The 20477-nt window shown below is 38.3% G+C and overlaps 1 protein-coding gene across 1 annotated transcript; it reads left to right on the top strand.

The window, feature by feature from the left end:
* Positions 1-12861: 12861 nt before the first annotated feature.
* On the top strand, positions 12862-19547 carry LOC137721513 (cytochrome P450 89A2-like). The gene is made up of 2 exons (XM_068460609.1): positions 12862-13198; positions 18436-19547. The coding sequence occupies exons 1-2, from the start codon at positions 12862-12864 to the stop codon at positions 19542-19544; spliced, it is 1446 nt and encodes a 481-aa protein (XP_068316710.1). The 3' UTR covers positions 19545-19547.
* The last annotated feature ends 930 nt before the right edge of the window (positions 19548-20477 follow it).

Raw genomic sequence — 20477 nt, 5'->3', positions numbered from 1 at the left:
TTATGCTCTTGGAAATATCAGTGCAGACAATTTATGACACGTATAACTAAATGTGAGTTAGTGCATGTCTACCGGTAGAAGAACATGGTGACAAATAAAATTGTCAACTGAAGCTATGATATGGATCTTGAGTACTATTATTTTGAGAATTATCTTGATTGGATTGAAACTCAATTAATTGATAATATAATAGGAGTCTTTAAAACTTGAACTATCTGAAATAACTCTTTGAGCTAAATTTTTTTTCTTTTGATCCATTTGGTGAAGAAAACGATTTTGATAACAAAAGGAGGAATTGACATCTCAGCCATGCAGATGCATATCATTATTTGCATTTTTTGAGTTTGGACCTTGGATTGTTTTCACATGCATGACACAACCGACCATTGCTTTAAGCCTGTATACGGAAATTCTTTCTATTCCCTTGGCTTCACTCGATTGAATTCAATCAATGGATTACAATTCAAAAATAGAAGGTTAGGCAAAGCAATGAGTGGAGAAGAACCCGTTAATTTATCAGAGATTCATAATGAGGTTGAAGGGATTTTTAATGATATTTCGTTATTGAAATATTTTTGATATTTTAACCGTTAAATCTTTAGTAAAAAATACAAAAGTAAAAATTAAAAAAATTAAAAAGTTTAGAGTATCTTATACTCTAGAACACATTAGTTTGTCGAAAAAAGTAGTAGAAAGATGAGATATAATTTGCAACACCATCGAATTATTTTGCGTACTAGTTAACGAAAATGTTGCAAGATCTTTGGATGCGATTTTACGTTTATTAGGTCTCGGAACTATTTTTTATTGATTTTTAAAATTGAAAAAAATAGAAAAATAATATAAACTAATAGCGAGGCCCCCAAAGAGATTTTTAGGTGTCGAAAATCTTTGAAATGTCAAAATTAATTTTAGAAAACATGTGGTGCAACTAAAATGACTCAAATTTTAGCTTTAGGAAATATTTTGCTTGGGATTTAATGAAAATGTTGCAATACCTTTGAATGTGATTTTATCCTTTATTAGGTTCAGAAACTATTATTCATTCATTTTTAAAGTTGAAAAATAGAAAGAAAAATGAAGACTAATAGCGGGGCCCTCATAGAGATTTGTAGGTGTTTGACATCTTGGGAATGTCCTAAATTGATTTTAGAAAACATGTGGTGCGAATAGAATGACTTTGACTTTGGCTTATAACGAATGTTGTAAAAGTTCTCAAAATCGATTGGAAAACTATGGGTTATAACTCACAATTTTTGTGAAAAAATTGAAATTTTACGTTGGAGTTAAGGAAAATATTGCAAGACCTTTGGACGTGATCCTACCATTTATTAGATCCAGAAACTATTTTTTATTGATTTTTAAAATTTGAAAATAGAAAAATTTCTTTAAATTTAGGTTTTAAATAGTTGGTTTCAGGTATTTAAATGTGAACTATAATAGATTTTGCACATAAAAATGTGTTATGAAAACAATGAATATGATAGTTTGTTGTTGTTGTAAGAGAAATAAAAGAAAAATTAATAAAAATAAAAATAAAATAAAATAACTCAAAAAGGAACAAAAAAAATTAAAAAGGGGATCGGTATGAAACCAGCGACTTACTTTGAATTTAGTCGCAAGTCTCTATCGACTTACATGCATGGGAATCGATACAAAAGTACCGACCGTATCCTTTTTTTTAAATTTTTTTTTCCATTGAATTTTTTTTCTTCTTCTTATATTACTTTATTTAGATTTGAATACCTTTAGATTTAAATTTAGATTCATATTTGTAGACATCGAAATTTCAGTGAAATAAATGTTCACCAATGCATTAAAGTTTTGACATGCCCGCATACGTGGCATGCACCACATATCGCACAAATTGTACACATGGCGTGTGACTCAAGAAAATCGGACGAGTCATTAAGAAGGACAAATGTCAACATTTGGCGGAAATAAATTATTTAATTTTAATTTAATTAAAACAAATGTTAATTAATGGAGTCAAATCATGAATCAGCCCACAAAAGAGCCTTGTTTCTTTCGTCAATTAATCAAGGCCAAATCCATCCTTAGTCAAGGCTTGGAAAGTCTATAAATAGAAGGCTCCAAGAAAAAGAAAATGGTCCAGAAATCATTTCATGCTCAGATGCTAAAGCTTTCAAATTCTGAAGCACCCAAACACTCAAGAAGACTCGAAAAATCCTTCATGTTCTTCATCATATCCTGTGAAGAACCACCAAGCACCCCCACACGTGCCAGTTCCTCCATTGCCAAGAGCCAAAACCTTGCGGCATTCATTCATCCAAGATCAAGTCATCACAATCCTTGGATCAACAACCACAACACTACACATCTACATATTTCAGAGATCGAATCAGAGGATCAAGTTGTAAAGAGATTGTAACCCTACAAATTCATTAATACAAACATTTACTTTGTACACGTGTTCTAATCTCATTTGCGGCAAGAAATTTGTGTGTGGGGCTAGATTTTGGACTAAAACTTCCAGTTGACGTGTGGAGATGGATTTGGTTTTAGTGGTTAATTACAACCGATACCAATTTTATGCTCTTGGAAATATCAGTGCAGACAACTTATGACACGTATAACTGAATGTGAGTTAGTGCATGTCTACCGGTAGAAGAACATGGTGACAAATAAAATTGTTAACTGGAGCTATGATATGGATCTTGAGTACCATTATTTTGAGAATTATCTTGATTGAATTGGAACTCAATTAATTGATAATATAATGTGAGTCTTTAAAACTCCAACTATCTGCAATAACTCTTTGAGCTAAATTTTTTTCTTTTGATCCATTTGGTGAAGAAAACGATTTTGATAACAAATGGAGGAATTGACATCTCAGCCATGCAGATGCCTATCATTATTTGCGTTTTTTGAGTTTGGACTTTTGACTGTTTTCACATGCATGACACAACCGACTATTGCTTTAAGTCTGTATACGGAAATTCCTTCTATTTACTTTTGGCTTCAATCGATTGAATTCAATCAATGGATTACAATTCGAAAATAGAAGGTTAGGCAAAGCAATGAGTGGAGAAGAACCCGTTAATTTATCAGATATTCATAATGAGGTTGAAGGGATTTTTAATGATATTTCAGCGTTGAAATATTTTTGATATTTTAACCGTTAAATCTTTAGTCAAAAATACAAAAGTAAAAATTAAAAAATTAAAAAGCTTAGAGTATACTCTAGAACAGATTAGTTTGTCGAAAAAAGTAGTAGAAAGATGAGATATAATTTTGCAACACCATCGAATTATTTTGCGTATTAGTTAACGAAAATGTTGCAAGACGTTTGGATGTGATTTTACTGTATATTAGGTCTCGGAACTATTTTTTATTGATTTTTGAAAAAAAATAGAAAAATAATATAAACTAATAGCGAGGCCTCCAAAGAGATTTTTAGGTGTTAAAATCTTTGAAATGTCATAAATTAATTTTAGAAAACATGTGGTGCAACCAGAATGACTCAAGTTATGGCTTATAATGAATTTTGTAAAAGTTCCCAAAAATGATTGGAAAATGTTGGTTATAACTCATAGTTTTTATGAAGTTAGAATTTTTAGCTTTAGGAAATATTTTGCTTGGGATTTAATGAAAATGTTGCAATACCTTTGAATGTGATTTTATCCTTTATTAGGTTCAGAAACTATTTTTCATTCATTTTTAAAGTTGAAAAATAGAAAGAAAAATGAAGACTAATAGCAGGACCCTTATAGAGATTTGTACGTGTCCGACATCTTGGGAATGTCCTATATTGATTTTAGAAAACACGTGGTGCGAATAGAATAACTCTGACTTTGGCTTATAACAAATGTTGTAAAAGTTCTCAAAATCGATTGGAAAACTGTGGGTTATAACTCACAGTTTTTGTGAAAAAATTGAAATTTTGCGTCGGAGTTAAGGAAAATATTGCAAGACCTTTGGACGTGATCCTACCGTTTATTAGATCCAAAAACTATTTTTTATTGATTTTTAAAATTTGAAAATAGAAAAAATATCTTTAAATTTAGGTTTTAAATAGTTGGTTTCAAGTATTTAAATGTGAACTATAATAGATTTTGCACATAAAAATGAGTTATGAAAACAATGAATATGATAGTTTGTTGTTGTGGTAAGAGAAATAAAATAAAATATAACAAAAATAAAAATAAAATAAAATAACTAAAAAAGGAAAAAAAATTAAAAGGGAGATCGGTAAAATACCAGCGACTTGATCTAAACTCAGTCGAAAATATCTAGCGACTCAACTTCAAAACAATCGATAGTAAAATACCGACCGTATCCTTTTTTTCAATTTGTTTATTTATTTTTCCATTGAATTGATTTTTCTTCATAAATTACTTTATTTAGATTTGAATACCTTTAGATTTAAATTTAGATTCACATATGTAGACATCGAAATTTTGGTGAAATGCATTAAAGTTTTGACATGCCAGGGCATACATGGCATGCGCCACGTATCACACAAATTGTACATGTGACATCCCGTCCCGGGATTATATTAACGCACGTGTGAAATTACCTTATTGCCCCTAGTTCATTTTTTTGTCACGTTGTGGGTGTTTTGTGTGGTGTGGCATGTGTTGGACCACACACACACACACTCACACACACAGTCACTCTCCCCTCCCTCTGTCTCTCTCCCCCGTGTCTCTCTCTTCCTTCCCGTTATCACCATACGTACGGACAACCACCAAAACCACCCAAACCATCGCAGATCGAGGAAACCAAGGACACCATTCAACTCGTGAGGTCGAGGCGAGCTCAGACATACCATTTTCAGGTGAGAAATACTTCGTTTTCACGTCGATTCAACAATGGCCGATTTGAGTACTGTTCATGCAAAAATTATACATTGAGTTTTTGGGATTTCTGAGCTCGTAGGTGTCTTAGTGAGGTCCTAAGGAGCGTCGGAGTAGCTCGTTGGACAAAATTGGACGTCGGGAAGGCTTGGTTTGAAGTTGGCCGAGTTTTGAGTTTTGAGACAGGTATGATCGCGTAGTTTTTAGCTTTTAAAAGTTGTATAACGTGATTCTACTAGTTTAGGGCTTTCTTTTGGTCCAAGAATCATAGAAAATGGTTGAGAAACGAAGGAGAATAGTGAGTTTAAACTTTTCCCAGTTTTCCGGCGACCGGAGTCCGGCGAGAGTAGATCGGAGAAGAAAGGAGAATATTCCGTTAGGTTTAACGGAATATTCCTAACGGCAGTGACGGCGTCAGTTAGGTTTAACGGAATATTCCGTCAGTTTAACGGAATATTCCTGACGGCGTCTGTTGACACCGTCAGTGTGCAGGGCACGTGGCCGCGCGTGGGGGGCGCGTAGGTCCGTGCCTTGGCCGGCGCGTGGGGGCGCGTGCGGCGGAGGAAAATTATTTTAAAAATATGGTTGTGATCTTGAAGTTGTGTAGAGCACGTTGGTATATTCATTTGTCCATTTTGAGCAATGTATGAGAAGTTATTACGAGAAGTTAGTTATGTGCTTTAAAGTTAACGTTTTTATAGTTGTTTCGCATTTAGGTGACACGTACCCCGAGGACGAGCGTGCACACGCGAGGCAGGGGGCTACGACCCTTCTACATACCAGTGAGTGGGCTTTTGTTTTCCGTATATACCTATATACATTTATATTCCCAGAAATTGAATTAAAAAGGGTTATTTACCTTATGCCATGCATGTTATTATTATCGTTTATGCATCATTGCACGCATTATTAGTGGCATACATATATATGCATATTGGGTGCTGTGGACGCACAGGTAAGTGCCAGGTAAGTGGTAATCATATTTACTTTCAGCAGTAGTTTGAGAGACTTAGAGAGCTCATAACCTGCACCTCCGGTGTTAGTGCTCCCGCCCAGAGTAGGGCACAGTCCTTCACGTGATGTTCACCTCCCGCACCACACGCTCAGCTTGGATCCAAGTTAGGTGCATAGGCCTGTCGTACAGACCACATTAGGTGGTTCCGACTCGTAGGTGACCCGCGATTATTCGCACAGCCTTCACGTGATCGTAGCACTAGAGCGTATATATGTATTACACCCAGGCCTGTCGTACAGACCACCTAGAGTGGTTCCGACTCGTGGGCAGGTTCAGTTGTTGAGTTTGAGATTGAGCTCTATATGCAGCCGTACAGGTCACGTTAGGTGACTCCGGCTGCCAGATGTTATGTTATTGATATGATTCATACCTGAGCACATACATTTCATTACGAGGTTTTGACATGGCATATCTTGAGCATGTTGGGCATATCTATACATACGTACATATGTTATTTTCTGGGAAGTATACAGGTTTTACGGCGAGGGGTTAGAATGTATTTTGCTAAATGGTTTTCAAAGAGCTTTGTTTTTGCCCACTCACGCTTTTGTTTTGCGCCCCTCCAGGTTCTAGTTGCTTAGCCGTTGCGGTGGTTTCCCTTGAGGGCTTTCCGGCGTTTCTGACAGACACTCCCCATTGTAGGGTCGCCTTCAGGCGTACTGCTGTTGTCGTTTTTGTTTGGACTGCTTTAGACCTGCTCTGAATTTGTATCTCACTTACTAGCACTTGTATTAGTACCTGGAATGTTAGTTTTTAATTATTCGTACTTTCATACTACTACCTTGTTAGCTTCCGCACGTGCACATGGCTACGTCACCTTCGTGTGACGGCCAGCACGCTCCGATCTCGGTCGGGGTGTGTCAGTACACATGGCGTGTGACTCAACAAAATCAGATGAGTCATCAAGAAGGAAAAATGTCAACATTTGGCAGAGAGAAATTATTTAATTTTAATTTAATTAAATCAAATGTTAATTTAATTAAAACTTCCAGTTGACAAGAGTATATAAAGATTGTGTGGAGATGGATTCGGTTTTAGTGGTTAATTACAACCGATACTAATTTTATGCTCTTGGAAATATCAGTGCAGACAATTTATGACACGTATAACTGAATGTGAGTTAGTGCATGTCTACTGGTAGAAGAACATGGTGACAAATAAAATTGTCAACTGGAGCTATGATATGGATCTTGAGTACTATTATTTTGAGAATTATCTTGATTGGATTGAAACTCAATTAATTGATAATATAATAGGAGTCTTTAAAACTTGAACTATCTGAAATAACTCTTTGAGCTAAATTTTTTTTCTTTTGATCCATTTGGTGAAGAAAACGATTTTGATAACAAAAGGAGGAATTGACATCTCAGCCATGCAGATGCATATCATTATTTGCGTTTTTTGAGTTTGGACCTTGGATTGTTTTCACATGCATGACACAACCGACCATTGCTTTAAGCCTGTATACGGAAATTCTTTCTATTCCCTTGGCTTCACTCGATTGAATTCAATCAATGGATTACAATTCAAAAATAGAAGGTTAGGCAAAGCAATGAGTGGAGAAGAACCCGTTAATTTATCAGAGATTCATAATGAGGTTGAAGGGATTTTTAATGATATTTCGTTATTGAAATATTTTTGATATTTTAACCGTTAAATCTTTAGTAAAAAATACAAAAGTAAAAATTAAAAAATTAAAAAGTTTAGAGTATCTTATATTCTAGAACACATTAGTTTGTCGAAAACAGTAGTAGAAAGATGAGATATAATTTGCAACACCATCAAATTATTTTGCGTACTAGTTAACGAAAATGTTGCAAGACCTTTGGATGCGATTTTACTGTTTATTAGGTCTCAAAACTATTTTTTATTGATTTTTAAAATTGAAAAAAATAGAAAAATAATATAAACTAATAGCGAGGCCCCCAAAGGGATTTTTAGGTGTCGAAAATCTTTGAAATGTCCAAATTAATTTTAGAAAACATGTGGTGCAACTAAAATGACTCAAATTTTAGCTTTAGGAAATATTTTGCTTGGGATTTAATGAAAATGTTACAATACCTTTGAATGTGATTTTATCCTTTATTAGGTTCAGAAACTATTATTCATTCATTTTTAAAGTTGAAAAATAGAAAGAAAAATGAAGACTAATAGCGGGGCCCTCATAGAGATTTGTAGGTGTTCGACATCTTGGGAATGACCTAAATTGATTTTAGAAAACATGTGGTGCGAATAGAATGACTTTGACTTTGGTTTATAACGAATGTTGTAAAAGTTCTCAAAATCGATTGGAAAACTATGGGTTATAACTCACAATTTTTGTGAAAAAATTGAAATTTTACGTTGGAGTTAAGGAAAATATTGCAAGACCTTTGGACGTGATCCTACCATTTATTAGATCCAGAAACTATTTTTTATTGATTTTTAAAATTTGAAAATAGAAAAATATCTTTAAATTTAGGTTTTAAATAGTTGGTTTCAGGTATTTAAATGTGAACTATAATAGATTTTGCACATAAAAATGTGTTATGCAAACAATGAATATGATAGTTTGTTGTTGTTGTAAGAGAAATAAAAGAAAAATTAATAAAAATAAAAATAAAATAAAATAACTCAAAAAGGAAAAAAAAAATTAAAAATGGGATCGGTACGAAACCAGCGACTTACTTTGAATTTAGTCGCAAGTCTCTATCAACTTACATACATGGGAATCGATACAAAAGTACCGACCGTATCCTTTTTTTTAAATTTTTTTTCCATTGAATTTTTTTTTCTTCTTCTTATATTACTTTATTTAGATTTGAATACCTTTAGATTTAAATTTAGATTCATATTTGTAGACATCGAAATTTCAGTGAAATAAATGTTCACCAATGCATTAAAGTTTTGACATGCCCGCATACGTGGCATGCACCACATATCGCACAAATTGTACACATGGCGTGTGACTCAACAAAATCGGACGAGTCATTAAGAAGGACAAATGTCAACATTTGGCAGAAATAAATTATTTAATTTTAATTTAATTAAAACAAATGTTAATTAATGGAGTCAAATCACGAATCAGCCCACAAAAGAGCCTTGTTTCTTTCGTCAATTAATCAAGGCCAAATCCATCCTTAGTCAAGGCTTGGAAAGTCTATAAATAGAAGACTCCAAGAAAAAGAAAATGGTCCAGAAATCATTTCATGCTCAGATGCTAAAGCTTTCAAATTCTGAAGCTCTCAAGCACCCAAACACTCAAGAAGACTCGAAAAATCCTTCATGTTCTTCATCATATCCTGTGAATAACCACCAAGCACCCCCACACGTGCCAGTTCCTCCATTGCCAAGAGCCAAAACCTTGCGGCATTTATTCATCCAAGATCAAGTCATCACAATCCTTGGATCAACAACCACAACACTACACATCTACATATTTCAGAGATCGAATCAGAGGATCAAGTTGTAAAGAGATTGTAACCCTACAAATTCATTAATACAAACATTTACTTTGTACACGTGTTCTAATCTCATTTGCGGCAGGAAATTTGTGTTTACAACAACCTTGAAGAACACTTTGAAATTCCCTAACAACATACTTCCGTAGTTCCATTCGAATTGTTAAAAAACTCAAGTTTACCTTACAATAGTCGAATGACTATGCAAGAAACTTCTCGTGAAGTACTACGTTAGTCATCTTCGAGTATATATTACCACTGAAAGTTTTCCTATTACTTCCTCAGGAGTGGGAATCCAGGCTTCCGCTTGATGATTTATGAAAAATTAGCGATGTGCTGCTGCAAAAAGGAAACCATTGATGCTTTAACAGTTTCTCGGTTCATCCCAAGCCGCAAAATTACGAGCATGCACGTAAAAAGTTATAAACAGACTACTCTAACCATGTGAGTTTCTATGCTGTTTGATTTCTTGTTTTGTATATTGAATGATCGAGTGACATTGCTTTCTTCGGCCCTGGCCAAGGAATCCCTTAGACAAAGTTGTGTCCCAAATTTCTATCTCAACAGAAGCAAGAAAGACAATCAGTTAAAACGGAAAACGAATGAACAAAGAAATAAACAAGAAAAGAAGCCACAATAGTTCGACATGCAACTTTATCGGCATGCTCTATACAAGCTTAAAAATCTGTGAAGAAAAGAACAATGGGTGTTGTTGACATGCAACGCTATGCTCTCAGCGCACTAAAGTCAAGTTGCATGTTCATTTTCTTCGTGTGACGCGGCCACGGTCTTGTCGAGTGAGACGATATGCTCTCCTCATAGGACTCAACAATTGGCTCACAAGGTCTTGAGGTCGATACTAACTCATTCCTACCTCCATACCTATATCCAACAAGCATCAACAGTACTTCACCTCTCTTCCTAAAACATAGTACCCTAGGCAAACATCATTGTGGACCTTGTGCGCCGGAAGTTATCAGTTTAGTCCATGATTCTTTTATGCAGTACTCTTTCATCGTCCATATCTCAAGAAAACAATCTTTACGCCTGTTGTTCATCGTAAACAAAGAAATAGATTTTTCGTCCCCTGAAACAGACAATTGTAATGCCTTCATCATCCCATATTGAACTCATAGGCATTGATAACCGACGGAATAACTCATTGGCCACGTCAAATGTCGAACTGTTGTCAGCTCTTTGAACAGAGATTTGTATATACCATTATGCTTCATCATATTAACATTTCATCAGCTGCCTCAGGTTGGCGGTGATATAAGGATGGAAAACTTGACGAAGGCGCTGCTAGTTTGATACTCGACATGAGGCCTTCAAAAGTTGTATAGACGGAATTGATCACAAGTAGAAGTCTGCTAAATTAGTTTATAGTTTTATCAATCTTGACGTCAACTGAGACTATGTTCCATCTCTAATTCAGGTTCGAATGAAGTGTGCATTGTTCGGGCACTCCACAAAAGGCCCCTTATGTGAGGATTATTACAAGATTCGGGAGTATATATCTCAACGTTCACAACTTTATTTGCTTTAAGTAGAGATGCATAATTTGGAAAAAATAGTGGAGATACATAATATAAGGTGAAGTGTCAATTTAGTCCTTGAACTAAGGATGGGCACGAGCCAGGCTAGGCTCAAATTTAGAGGGACTGGACCGTATCCGTTTTAAAATGCAATAGGACAGGGCGGGGCGGGTATTAAAGTTTCTAAATTAAGGACCGGGCGGCAGGTTCGGGCCGAATCCACGAGTCTAATAGAAGGAAACGATGTTGTTCTAAGTCTTATCTTACTCCGACGTCGCGAAACCCAGGTGCAGTAATGACTAGATGGTCAGATGCCCAGGACAAAACCGTCGGCCGCGGCAACGACTCCTTCAACACCATCTTTTCCGAGACCAATGACGGAAAGCACGTCCATCGCATCATCTTCGTCAATCTAGAGCTCATCGTCTTCTCTGATCTGGAGCCTTGCGCTATCTTCGTCCGAGTGAAATTTCGATAAAATCAAGGGAGTGACTGAGATCATGCGAGCATAAATGGAAGGATTTGAAGAAGTTTGGGTATGTTGAATGGTTTATGGATTTATACAGAGAGAGAGAGAGAGAAAGAGAAATGAGAGATGGAGGAACTTGGTGGGTTTCAATTTGGAATCGAAGAACAGGGAAGGCTCTAGAAGTTTTCATTGTATTATAGCAATTGGCCCATTCATTCATCCAAATTGGTAGGTTTCTAATCCCCTAACAATGCCCAACCATTATATAATAGAAATGGGCCGGTCCCGGGCCCCATGGGTTTGAAGATTTGGAATCGCCCCACCCCGGATATATCACCTCCCTGTCCCGCCTCGTTTACTCTCAAAAAAATGGACATGCCCCAAGTCTTGATTACCCACCCTGACCCGCGGGTTCTCTGTCCGTTTCCCCACCCCTACCCTGAATTATCACCTCAGTAAAAATTAGGTCATTGAATTATTTTTTGGGTAAAAGAAGTTCCTAAATTCATTAAAAATTGCTAATTTCATCCATATTATTATATTCAAAGCTATTTTATCCAATGTTTCATCAACTTATGTCACTTGACACACTTTAGAGTGAAATACCGTCATTTTCTCACCTATAAGCCATTACCATTTCATATAGGTTGCAAATCTAATGTCTAATTTACCCTCCAAAATTAACTTCACACATTATTTCTTTGTGAAAATTACCAATCTATCATCCAATGCATATCACATGCAAGTAACGTAACTTAAAATTGACGGAAAATTGAATATAGTAGCTTCGAATCTAATATTAGAGATGTAATTGACATATTTTTATAATTCAATGACCGATTTTTCTGAAAAAAATAGTTTAGGAACCTAATTTTTGCTTAGGCAATAATTTAGGAATAAATTGATAGTTCACCCCATTATATATAACACCTTGAGATGAACTGTCACCTAATCGCGATGTTAATTTTCAGTGAATTCATGAAGCACAATAATGTTTTATTTGAATGTAAGACTTATTTTCTGCTGAAGTTGTCATTCTGTTCACGTATTTCAAGAAAGAAACAGAACGTGTTTGATGAGTGAGAGACCCGTGCGTGTCAACGTGAAATAGTACCAAAGACAGTACATATGCACGTAAACAAAACATTGCATGTGAATCACCATTTTCACGTGGTAACATATATGTGGTTGAGTTCGGATTCTCCTAGAGATTATTAGCAGAAAATAAAACTAATGGATAAGGAAAGGGATGCTTTTCTCCTAATTCATCAAATTTAGAGATCTAGATTGTTAAAATTTGATTCAATGGTTAAAATTATTATAATTTTAACAATCCGAATTCTTGTATTTTATGGATTAGAAGAAAGAGATTTAGAGATGATCATTTTGCAATGGATAATTTTCCAACAGCTTCGCCTGACCCGTGATGAGTTGATGATCTCCGAGTCAGTACCAGTGTTCGTCAGCAAATCAATAATTCGTCAGTATTTTTCATCTCTTTTCTTGCTCACCACGATTTCTTCATCTCTTTATATAGTTGTGGAAAATTAATAATTTATTGTCTCATTGCTTACAGTTCACCATGGAAACCTGGTTCCTTATCCTCATTGCCCTCTGCGTCTCCTTCCTCCTCAAACCCCTTCTTTCTCTATTCCTACCCACTTCTGTCTCCAAACCCAAGCTCCCTCCCGGTCCCCAGTCCATCCCCATCATCGGCGGCTTCTTGTGGATCCTGAAACCCTTCTTGGAGATCGAGCTCATCATCCGCGAACTGCAGGCACAATACGGGCCCATCATCTCCTTCCCCATCGGCTCCCGCTCCGCCGTCTTCATCGCCGACCGCTCCCTCGCCCACCAGGCCTTCATTCAGAACGGCACCGTATTCGCCGACCGACCTGGGGCCTTGGTCACCAACAAGTACACTACCTATTGATTTTCAAGGAATGAATTGTGTCTCATTCATTCATCATTTTTAGTTACAAGAACAACAAAACATATATAGAGGAACCTATAGAAAACTAAGAGGAAAGCTACGGAAACAATGGAGAGTTAAGCCCCTCCATGACACCTCCACCTAACTTAAACCACTAATTAATCCTTACAATGATGATGAGGTCTCCACTCTACCTAACTAAACATCATCAAGGCTTGCATTATGCCTAAAGTAGATATTAAACTAAGATGCACTAAAGCATCACTTAAGTTTTAGCCGAAAGTTTGAATCCATGCATTAGCTAGCTTTCCATTATTCTATTCTTCCATGATACTCCATGATGCTTCCAACTCTTAGGAACCCTACTTCCAACCCTACTTCAAATAAACAACCATCCAATACTCCCCCTCAAGCTGGATCCAGAAGGTTGATGGATCCAAGCTTGGAGAGGAGTCTTTGAAACTGATGAGAGGCCAGAGGTTTGGTGAATATATCGGCCAGCTGATCGGAGCTTTTTACATAATGTGTCTGAATCACCTGCGACTGTACTTGTTCACGAACATAGTGACAGTCGACTTCAATGCGCTTCGTTCTCTTGTGAAAGACTGGATTTGATGCTATGTGCATAGCAGCCTGGTTGTCACAAAATAAGGTCATTGGTTGAGTCGTGAACACACCTAAGTCACATAGAAGTCCTTTTAGCCATATCAGCTCACACGCGGTTGAGGCCATTGCACGATATTCAGCTTCGGCATTTGATCTTGCGATGACAGTTTGTTTTTTGCTCTTCCATGTGACCAAATTTCCACCGACAAAGGTACAGTAACCAGTGGTGGACTTGCGATCGATGGCATTTCCTGCCCAATCTGCATCGCAGTACCCCATGATTTGAGTGTTGTCATTCTTCGTCATGAGGATGCCACGACCAACGGACCCTTTTAAGTAACGTAAGATCCTTTTTACAAGGTTCAAATGCTCAATGGTGGGGGAATGCATGAATTGACTGGCTATACTCACTGAATATGAGATGTCAGGTCTGGTGATCGTTAGGTAAATCAGCTTACCGACAAGCCTCTGATAGGAGCTGATATCCGAGAGTGGTGTGCCTCCCAAGTCAAGTTTGAGCTTGCTATCGAGAGGAGTAAGTGCAGGCTTAGCATCGCTCATATTAGCATCCTTGAGTAGGTCCATGACGTATTTTCGTTGATTAAGAAATAGTCCCTTGTGAGAAGATGCCATTTCGATTCCAAGAAAATACTTCAACACCCCAAGATCTTTAATCGCAAATCTTTGTTGAAGTGACTTTTTAAGTGTGGAGATCTCTGCAGCATTATCACCTGTAATTATTAAGTCATCCACGTATATCAACACAACTAATTTGCTCGCAGCTCCCGTGCGAACAAATAATGATGAATCTGCATTACTCCTTTTGAAACCAACACTATGAAGAACTGAACTTAGTTTTGCATACCAAGCACGAGGCGATTGCTTCAATCCATAAATCGACTTATGCAACTTACACACCAAATCAGGCTCCTGGCTTTGAGGGTGTCCTGGTGGCAATCTCATATAGACCTCTTCTTCAAGATCACCATGTAGAAAGGCGTTCTTTACGTCCATTTGGTACATGGACCAACCCTTATTGACGGCAACAGACAATAGGACCCTAACTGAGTTCATTTTTGCAACAGGAGCAAATGTTTCTTTGTAATCTACCTCAAATGTTTGAGTGAATCCTCGAGCCACCAGCCTGGCTTTATGTCTTTCAATTGAACCATCAGAATTAAACTTGATCTTATAGATCCATTTGCAGCCCACTGCCCTTTTTCCTTTTGGAAGTTTGGTGATGTTCCAGGTGTTATGTTGGTCCAGTGCTTTGAGTTCATCTCGCATTGCTTCTTTCCACACAACTTGGTTATTAGCCTCATGAAAGTTTTGAGGCTCACTATGACTTGAAATGGTATTAAGAAAAGCAGCATGAGATGGAGTCACCTTTTGATACGACACGCAATTGGAGATTGGATACCTCGGTTTATATGTGACAAAATCTTGAAGTCTTGTGGGAGGTTGTCTATCACGCCGAGGGTTGTGTCGAGGTACTGGGAGAGTTGTCTCATCCTCGTTCAAATTATCAGCCATACTTTGAAGATTTTCTTGGTTGCCGCTGTTATCATCATCCACAGAACCATCAGGATGAGTGTCTTCATTGTTGACTTCAGTGAGTGGTGTAGGAGATTCATCATTGTTGTCATGGTTAGAACCTGTTTCGTTTAAAACATCTGGAGTGCTGATTCTTGGTAGAGGAAGCAGATCAAAGATACACTCCCCCTGACCTGTGGCTTCAAGTGACTTGCTGAAAAAAGGGTTAGCTTCATGGAATCGAACATCTTTGGATACAATGATTTTTCTCAGTTGGGGATCATAGCACTTATATCCTTTTTGTGTTGATGAATAACCAAGAAAAATGCATTTGAGAGCTCTAGGGTCCAATTTATCTCGATGGTGTGACTGAACATGAACAAAACAGACACAACCAAAGGTTCTAAGATGTGAGAGGTCGATTTTTCTTCCTTTCATGACTTCAAGGGGAGATTTAAACCCCAAGACTCAGCTAGGAAGTCTATTGATGATGTACACAGCCGCCATGGCTCCTTGAGACCAAAATCTCTTTGGTACATTCATGTGTAACATTAATGCTCTTGTTTTTTCCAGTATGTCAGAATTTTTCCTTTCGGCTACACCATTTTGTTGAGGTGTGCCAACACAGCTTGTTTAATGCATGATACCATGATTGCTCAAATATTGTGACATGAGATGGGACGTGTATTCGGTGCCATTGTCAGATCTTAAAGTTTGAATTTGAGAAGAAAAATGGTTCTTAACAAGGTTGTGAAAATCCTTAAATACTTCCATCACTTCACTCTTAGACTTTAAAAGGTACAACCAAGTGGCTCTAGAGAAATCATCAACAAAGATCACATAATACTTATAACCATCAAAAGATTCAAACGTTGGTCCCCATACATCTGAGTGAACTAGTTCGAAAACTTTACTAGTCCTAGATAAGGATGGGTTAAAAGGCAATCTAGTGTCCTTAGACAAATGACAGGTTTCACACGAAATTAAATCATTCCCTAAATTTGGAAACAAAGATGACAAAACAGGTTGAGAAGGATGAGCTAGACGTTGATGCCACAATTGACTATCTTGGGATGGATTGGACTTGGCTTGAAATCCCCTGGGACTGCTCTTTGATATGTAATAGAGACCATCTAGATAAAACCCTTCACCAATCGTCTTCTTGGTGAGACAATCCTGAAAAATGACATTGTGAGGAGAGAAGAAGGCTAAACAATTCAAGGTATTGGTGATTTTTCCCACAGATAGAAGTTGAAATGGAAAAGAAGGAACATATAAGGCTACTGACTCAATTTTGTCCGACATTAAGTGGATATTTCCCTTGCCTAAAACCTTGGAACTCTCACCATTGGCAGTTGAGACTTGAGAAGGTTGCGAAAATTTTTCAAACTTTTGAAACTTAGAAACATGATTGGTCATATGATCTGTGGCACCCGAATCAACAATCCAAAAATCATGCATCATATTTACATTAAGAGCAGTTTTGAAAGCAGTCATGATACCTTGCATGTCATCTCGGGACATGTGTTGTGTGTATGTCAGAAAACCAGCGAACTTGCCTAGCAAAGCTGTTGAGTTTCCATCTTCAAAAACGACCGTTTGATCACTCTTAACCTCTTCTTTCTTGCTTTGAAGATATGCTGCAAACTCATTTATGAGTGCAGCCGGATTTGCTGTGAAGCTCTTGAGTGCGTCAGACCCATGTGAGGTTGAGGTAGATGCATTGTTGGCTCTATGTGGTGCACGGTTCAGTCTTTGTGAGCGCTTGTTATCCTTCATAAACTCTGGCTTTAATTCTGGATGTAAAATCCAGCATGTCTCCTTAACATGGCCAGTATAGTTGCAATGTTGGCACTTCAAGTGTGGATTCTTCACTTTGTATTTTCTTTCGTTGGTTAGGTAAGACCTTGCTTCAGTTACATTGGTCTTTGTGCCAATGTTCATGACTTTCCTTCGTACTTCTTCACGTTGGATTGTTGCACATACACTGGTGAAGGAAGGTAGTTCGGGGTTCATGAGTATGTGGCTTCGTAGGTCTTCGTATCCTGAATCGAGGCTTGACAAGAGTTGGAATATCTTGTCTTCTTCTGCCCTTTTCAGTAGCACGGACGCTTCAGTTGTATGAAGCCGATACATTTCCAACTCATTCCACATGCTCTTCATGCTGCCAAGAAGTTGAACAAATGACTTTCCTTCTTGTTGCAGGTTGGAAATGTCCTTCTTTAGTTGAAACACACGTGCAGCATTGTTTTAACTGCCATACATCTCCTTGACTGTCTCCCATAGCTCGAATGATGATTCAGAATAACTGAATATTTCAGCTAGTTTACGCTCCATGGAATTTAGGAGCCATGACATAACTAGCTGATCCTTGCAAAGCCAGTTTTCATATGTTGGTGAGGAAGCATCAGGAACTTCGATGCTTCCATTATGAACCCTAGCTTGGACCTTCCACCTAGAGCAAGGCTCACTGCTCTCGACCAAGGTAAGTAATTAAACTCATTTAACAAGACTGAGCTTAACCTTTGATTTGGATTGACATCCACCTCAGACATATTTCCGGAAGAAAGAACCGGTGAACTTTCAGCATCTGACCTAAGAGGATTGTCTTCAGCCATCTTGAGGATTGATCACGTTCGGATGAAGCAGAAGCAGGTTATTTTTCCTGCTCTGATACCATATTGATTTTCAAGGAATGAATTGTATCTCATTCATTCATCATTTTTAGTTACAAGAACAACAAAACATATATAGAGGAACCTATAGAAAACTAAGAGGAAAGCTACGGAAACAATGGAGAGTTAAGACCCCTCCATGACACCTCCACCTAACTTAAACCACTAATTAATCTTTACAATGATGATGAGGTCTCCACTCTACCTAACTAAACATCATCAAGGCTTGCATTATGCCTAAAGTAGATATTAAACTAAGATGCACTAAAACATCACTTAAGTTTTAGCCGAAAGTTTGAATCCATGCATTAGCTAGCTTTCCATTATTCTATTCTTCCATGATACTCCATGATGCTTCCAACTCTTAGGAACCCTACTTCCAACCCTACTTCAAATAAACAACCATCCAATACTACCAGTAACCAGCACACAATCGCCTCCGCCGGATACGGCACTACGTGGCGCCTCCTCCGCCGCAACCTCACCACCGAAATCCTCCACCCTTCCCGCGTCAAATCCTACGGCAAAGCCCGCAAATGGGTTCTCGACATCCTCGTCAACCGCCTTAAAACCAAGTCTCAATCCCACTCCGAAGGTGGCGTCGTCGGTAGTGTTAGGGTGGTCGACCACTTCCAATATGCCCTGTTCTGCCTCCTCGTTCTAATGTGCTTCGGCGACAAATTGAACGAAGAGCAAATCAAAGAAATCGAGCGGGTGCAGCGCCAACAACATTTGAGTTTCGGGCGGTTCAACATCCTCAATTTCAAGCCGAAATTGACGAAGATTTTCCTAAAAAATCGGTGGCGGGAATTCTTCAAAATCCTCGAGGAACAACGAAAAGTACTCGTCCCTCTGATTCGAGCACGACAAAACAAGGCAAAGCAGGGCAGCAAAAACGACGACAAAGACGATGAATTGGTGTTGTCGTATACTGATACGCTGCTGAACCTCGAGCTTCCCGACGGCAAACAGAAGCGGAAGCTTTCGGAGGACGAAATGGTCAACCTCTGCTCGGAGTTTCTCAACGCCGGCACCGACACTACTTCCACCGTGCTGCAGTGGGTCATGGCTAACGTAGTAAAGTACCCGCAAGTTCAGGAGAAGCTGTTTTCAGAGATTAAAGGGGTTATGGGAGAAACGAAGGAGGAGGTGCGAGAGGAGGTCCTGCACAAGCTGCCGTATCTGAAAGCCGTGATCTTGGAGGGGCTGAGGCGCCACCCGCCGAGGCACGTTTTGTTTCCGCACTCGGTGACGCATGACGTGGTTTTAGGCGGACACCTGGTGCCCAAAAACGGGACCGTCAATGTCATGGTGGCGGATATAGGGTGGGACGCGCAACTGTGGGAGGACCCCATGGCATTCAAGCCGGAGATGTTCTTGGGCAGCAGCGGCGGAGAAGAAGGGTTCGATTTGACGGGAAGCAGGGAGATTAAGATGATGCCGTTTGGGGTGGGGAGGAGGTCCTGTCCTGGGTCGGGGTTGGCGGTGCTTCACCTGGAGTACTTTGTGGCGAATTAGGTTTGGAAGTTTCAGTGGAGGGCTGTGGAGGGAGATGACGTTGACCTATCAGAGAAGATGGAGTTTACTGTGGTGATGAAGAATCCATTGCAAGGCCACATAATCCCAAGAATTTAATGCGTGTGAGAATTTTGGCATAATTCTTCGACGCATGTTCATGTTAGGAATTAGTTTAATTATCTTTAAAAAGGTAACGTTCTCTTTAAAAAGGTAAGCATGAGAGCATCAAGATTCACTTTACGTTGTCTATATCGTAATTATATCCTCCTCACCATCTTGATGTAATTACAAGCACAGCTCAGAGATTACGAAATAGCTTGGGTTGATTCTGAGGCAGGAAAGACAGAAAATGAAATGCTATCTTTACAACCCCTCTCAACCCCGCCTCCACCGCATGAATCTGTCCTTGTTGGTGACTTAAAAATGGCTAATTTCAAGCAATTTCTTTCCGACGAGGGTGTTCAGCTACTTTTTAGCTTATAACTTTCAAATCTTGGAAGACATCTTCTGTATTTAGAGATTGCCCAGGAGCAAGGAGCATTTGAGAATCGATGGGAATGACTACATAGGTACAACCCTCCTTTAATCTAGGCGTCACAACTTGGCTGATGACCAATTCGAAATCCAAGTTACTGTGGTCTGAACAAATTCGGTGGAGTAGTGTTTTTGTTTTTACCTTCGAATGTATCGAAGTAGAAGAATAAACAACTCTTTGAAGACAACTTCTTTCCGACAAAGGTGTCCATGTACCATTTCCTTTCATTGCTTAATTTGTTAGACTATGCTTTGTCCCCAAAATTCGTCATCTAAAGTAATCTCAAGTTTTCAACTTCATGTTTTGAGCCCCAGAGATAGGGTTAAGCTACAACGATCTCGATTTGATTTCTTTGACAAGTTGAATTTGCTGGTGGGGTGCTGAGATGCATTGAATAT

The sequence above is a fragment of the Pyrus communis genome, chromosome 16 (genome assembly GCF_963583255.1).
Source record: "Pyrus communis chromosome 16, drPyrComm1.1, whole genome shotgun sequence".
NCBI lineage: Eukaryota > Viridiplantae > Streptophyta > Magnoliopsida > Rosales > Rosaceae > Pyrus > Pyrus communis.
The sequence above is the reverse complement of the archived record's forward strand: the minus strand, read 5'-3'. Positions and strand labels throughout refer to the sequence as shown.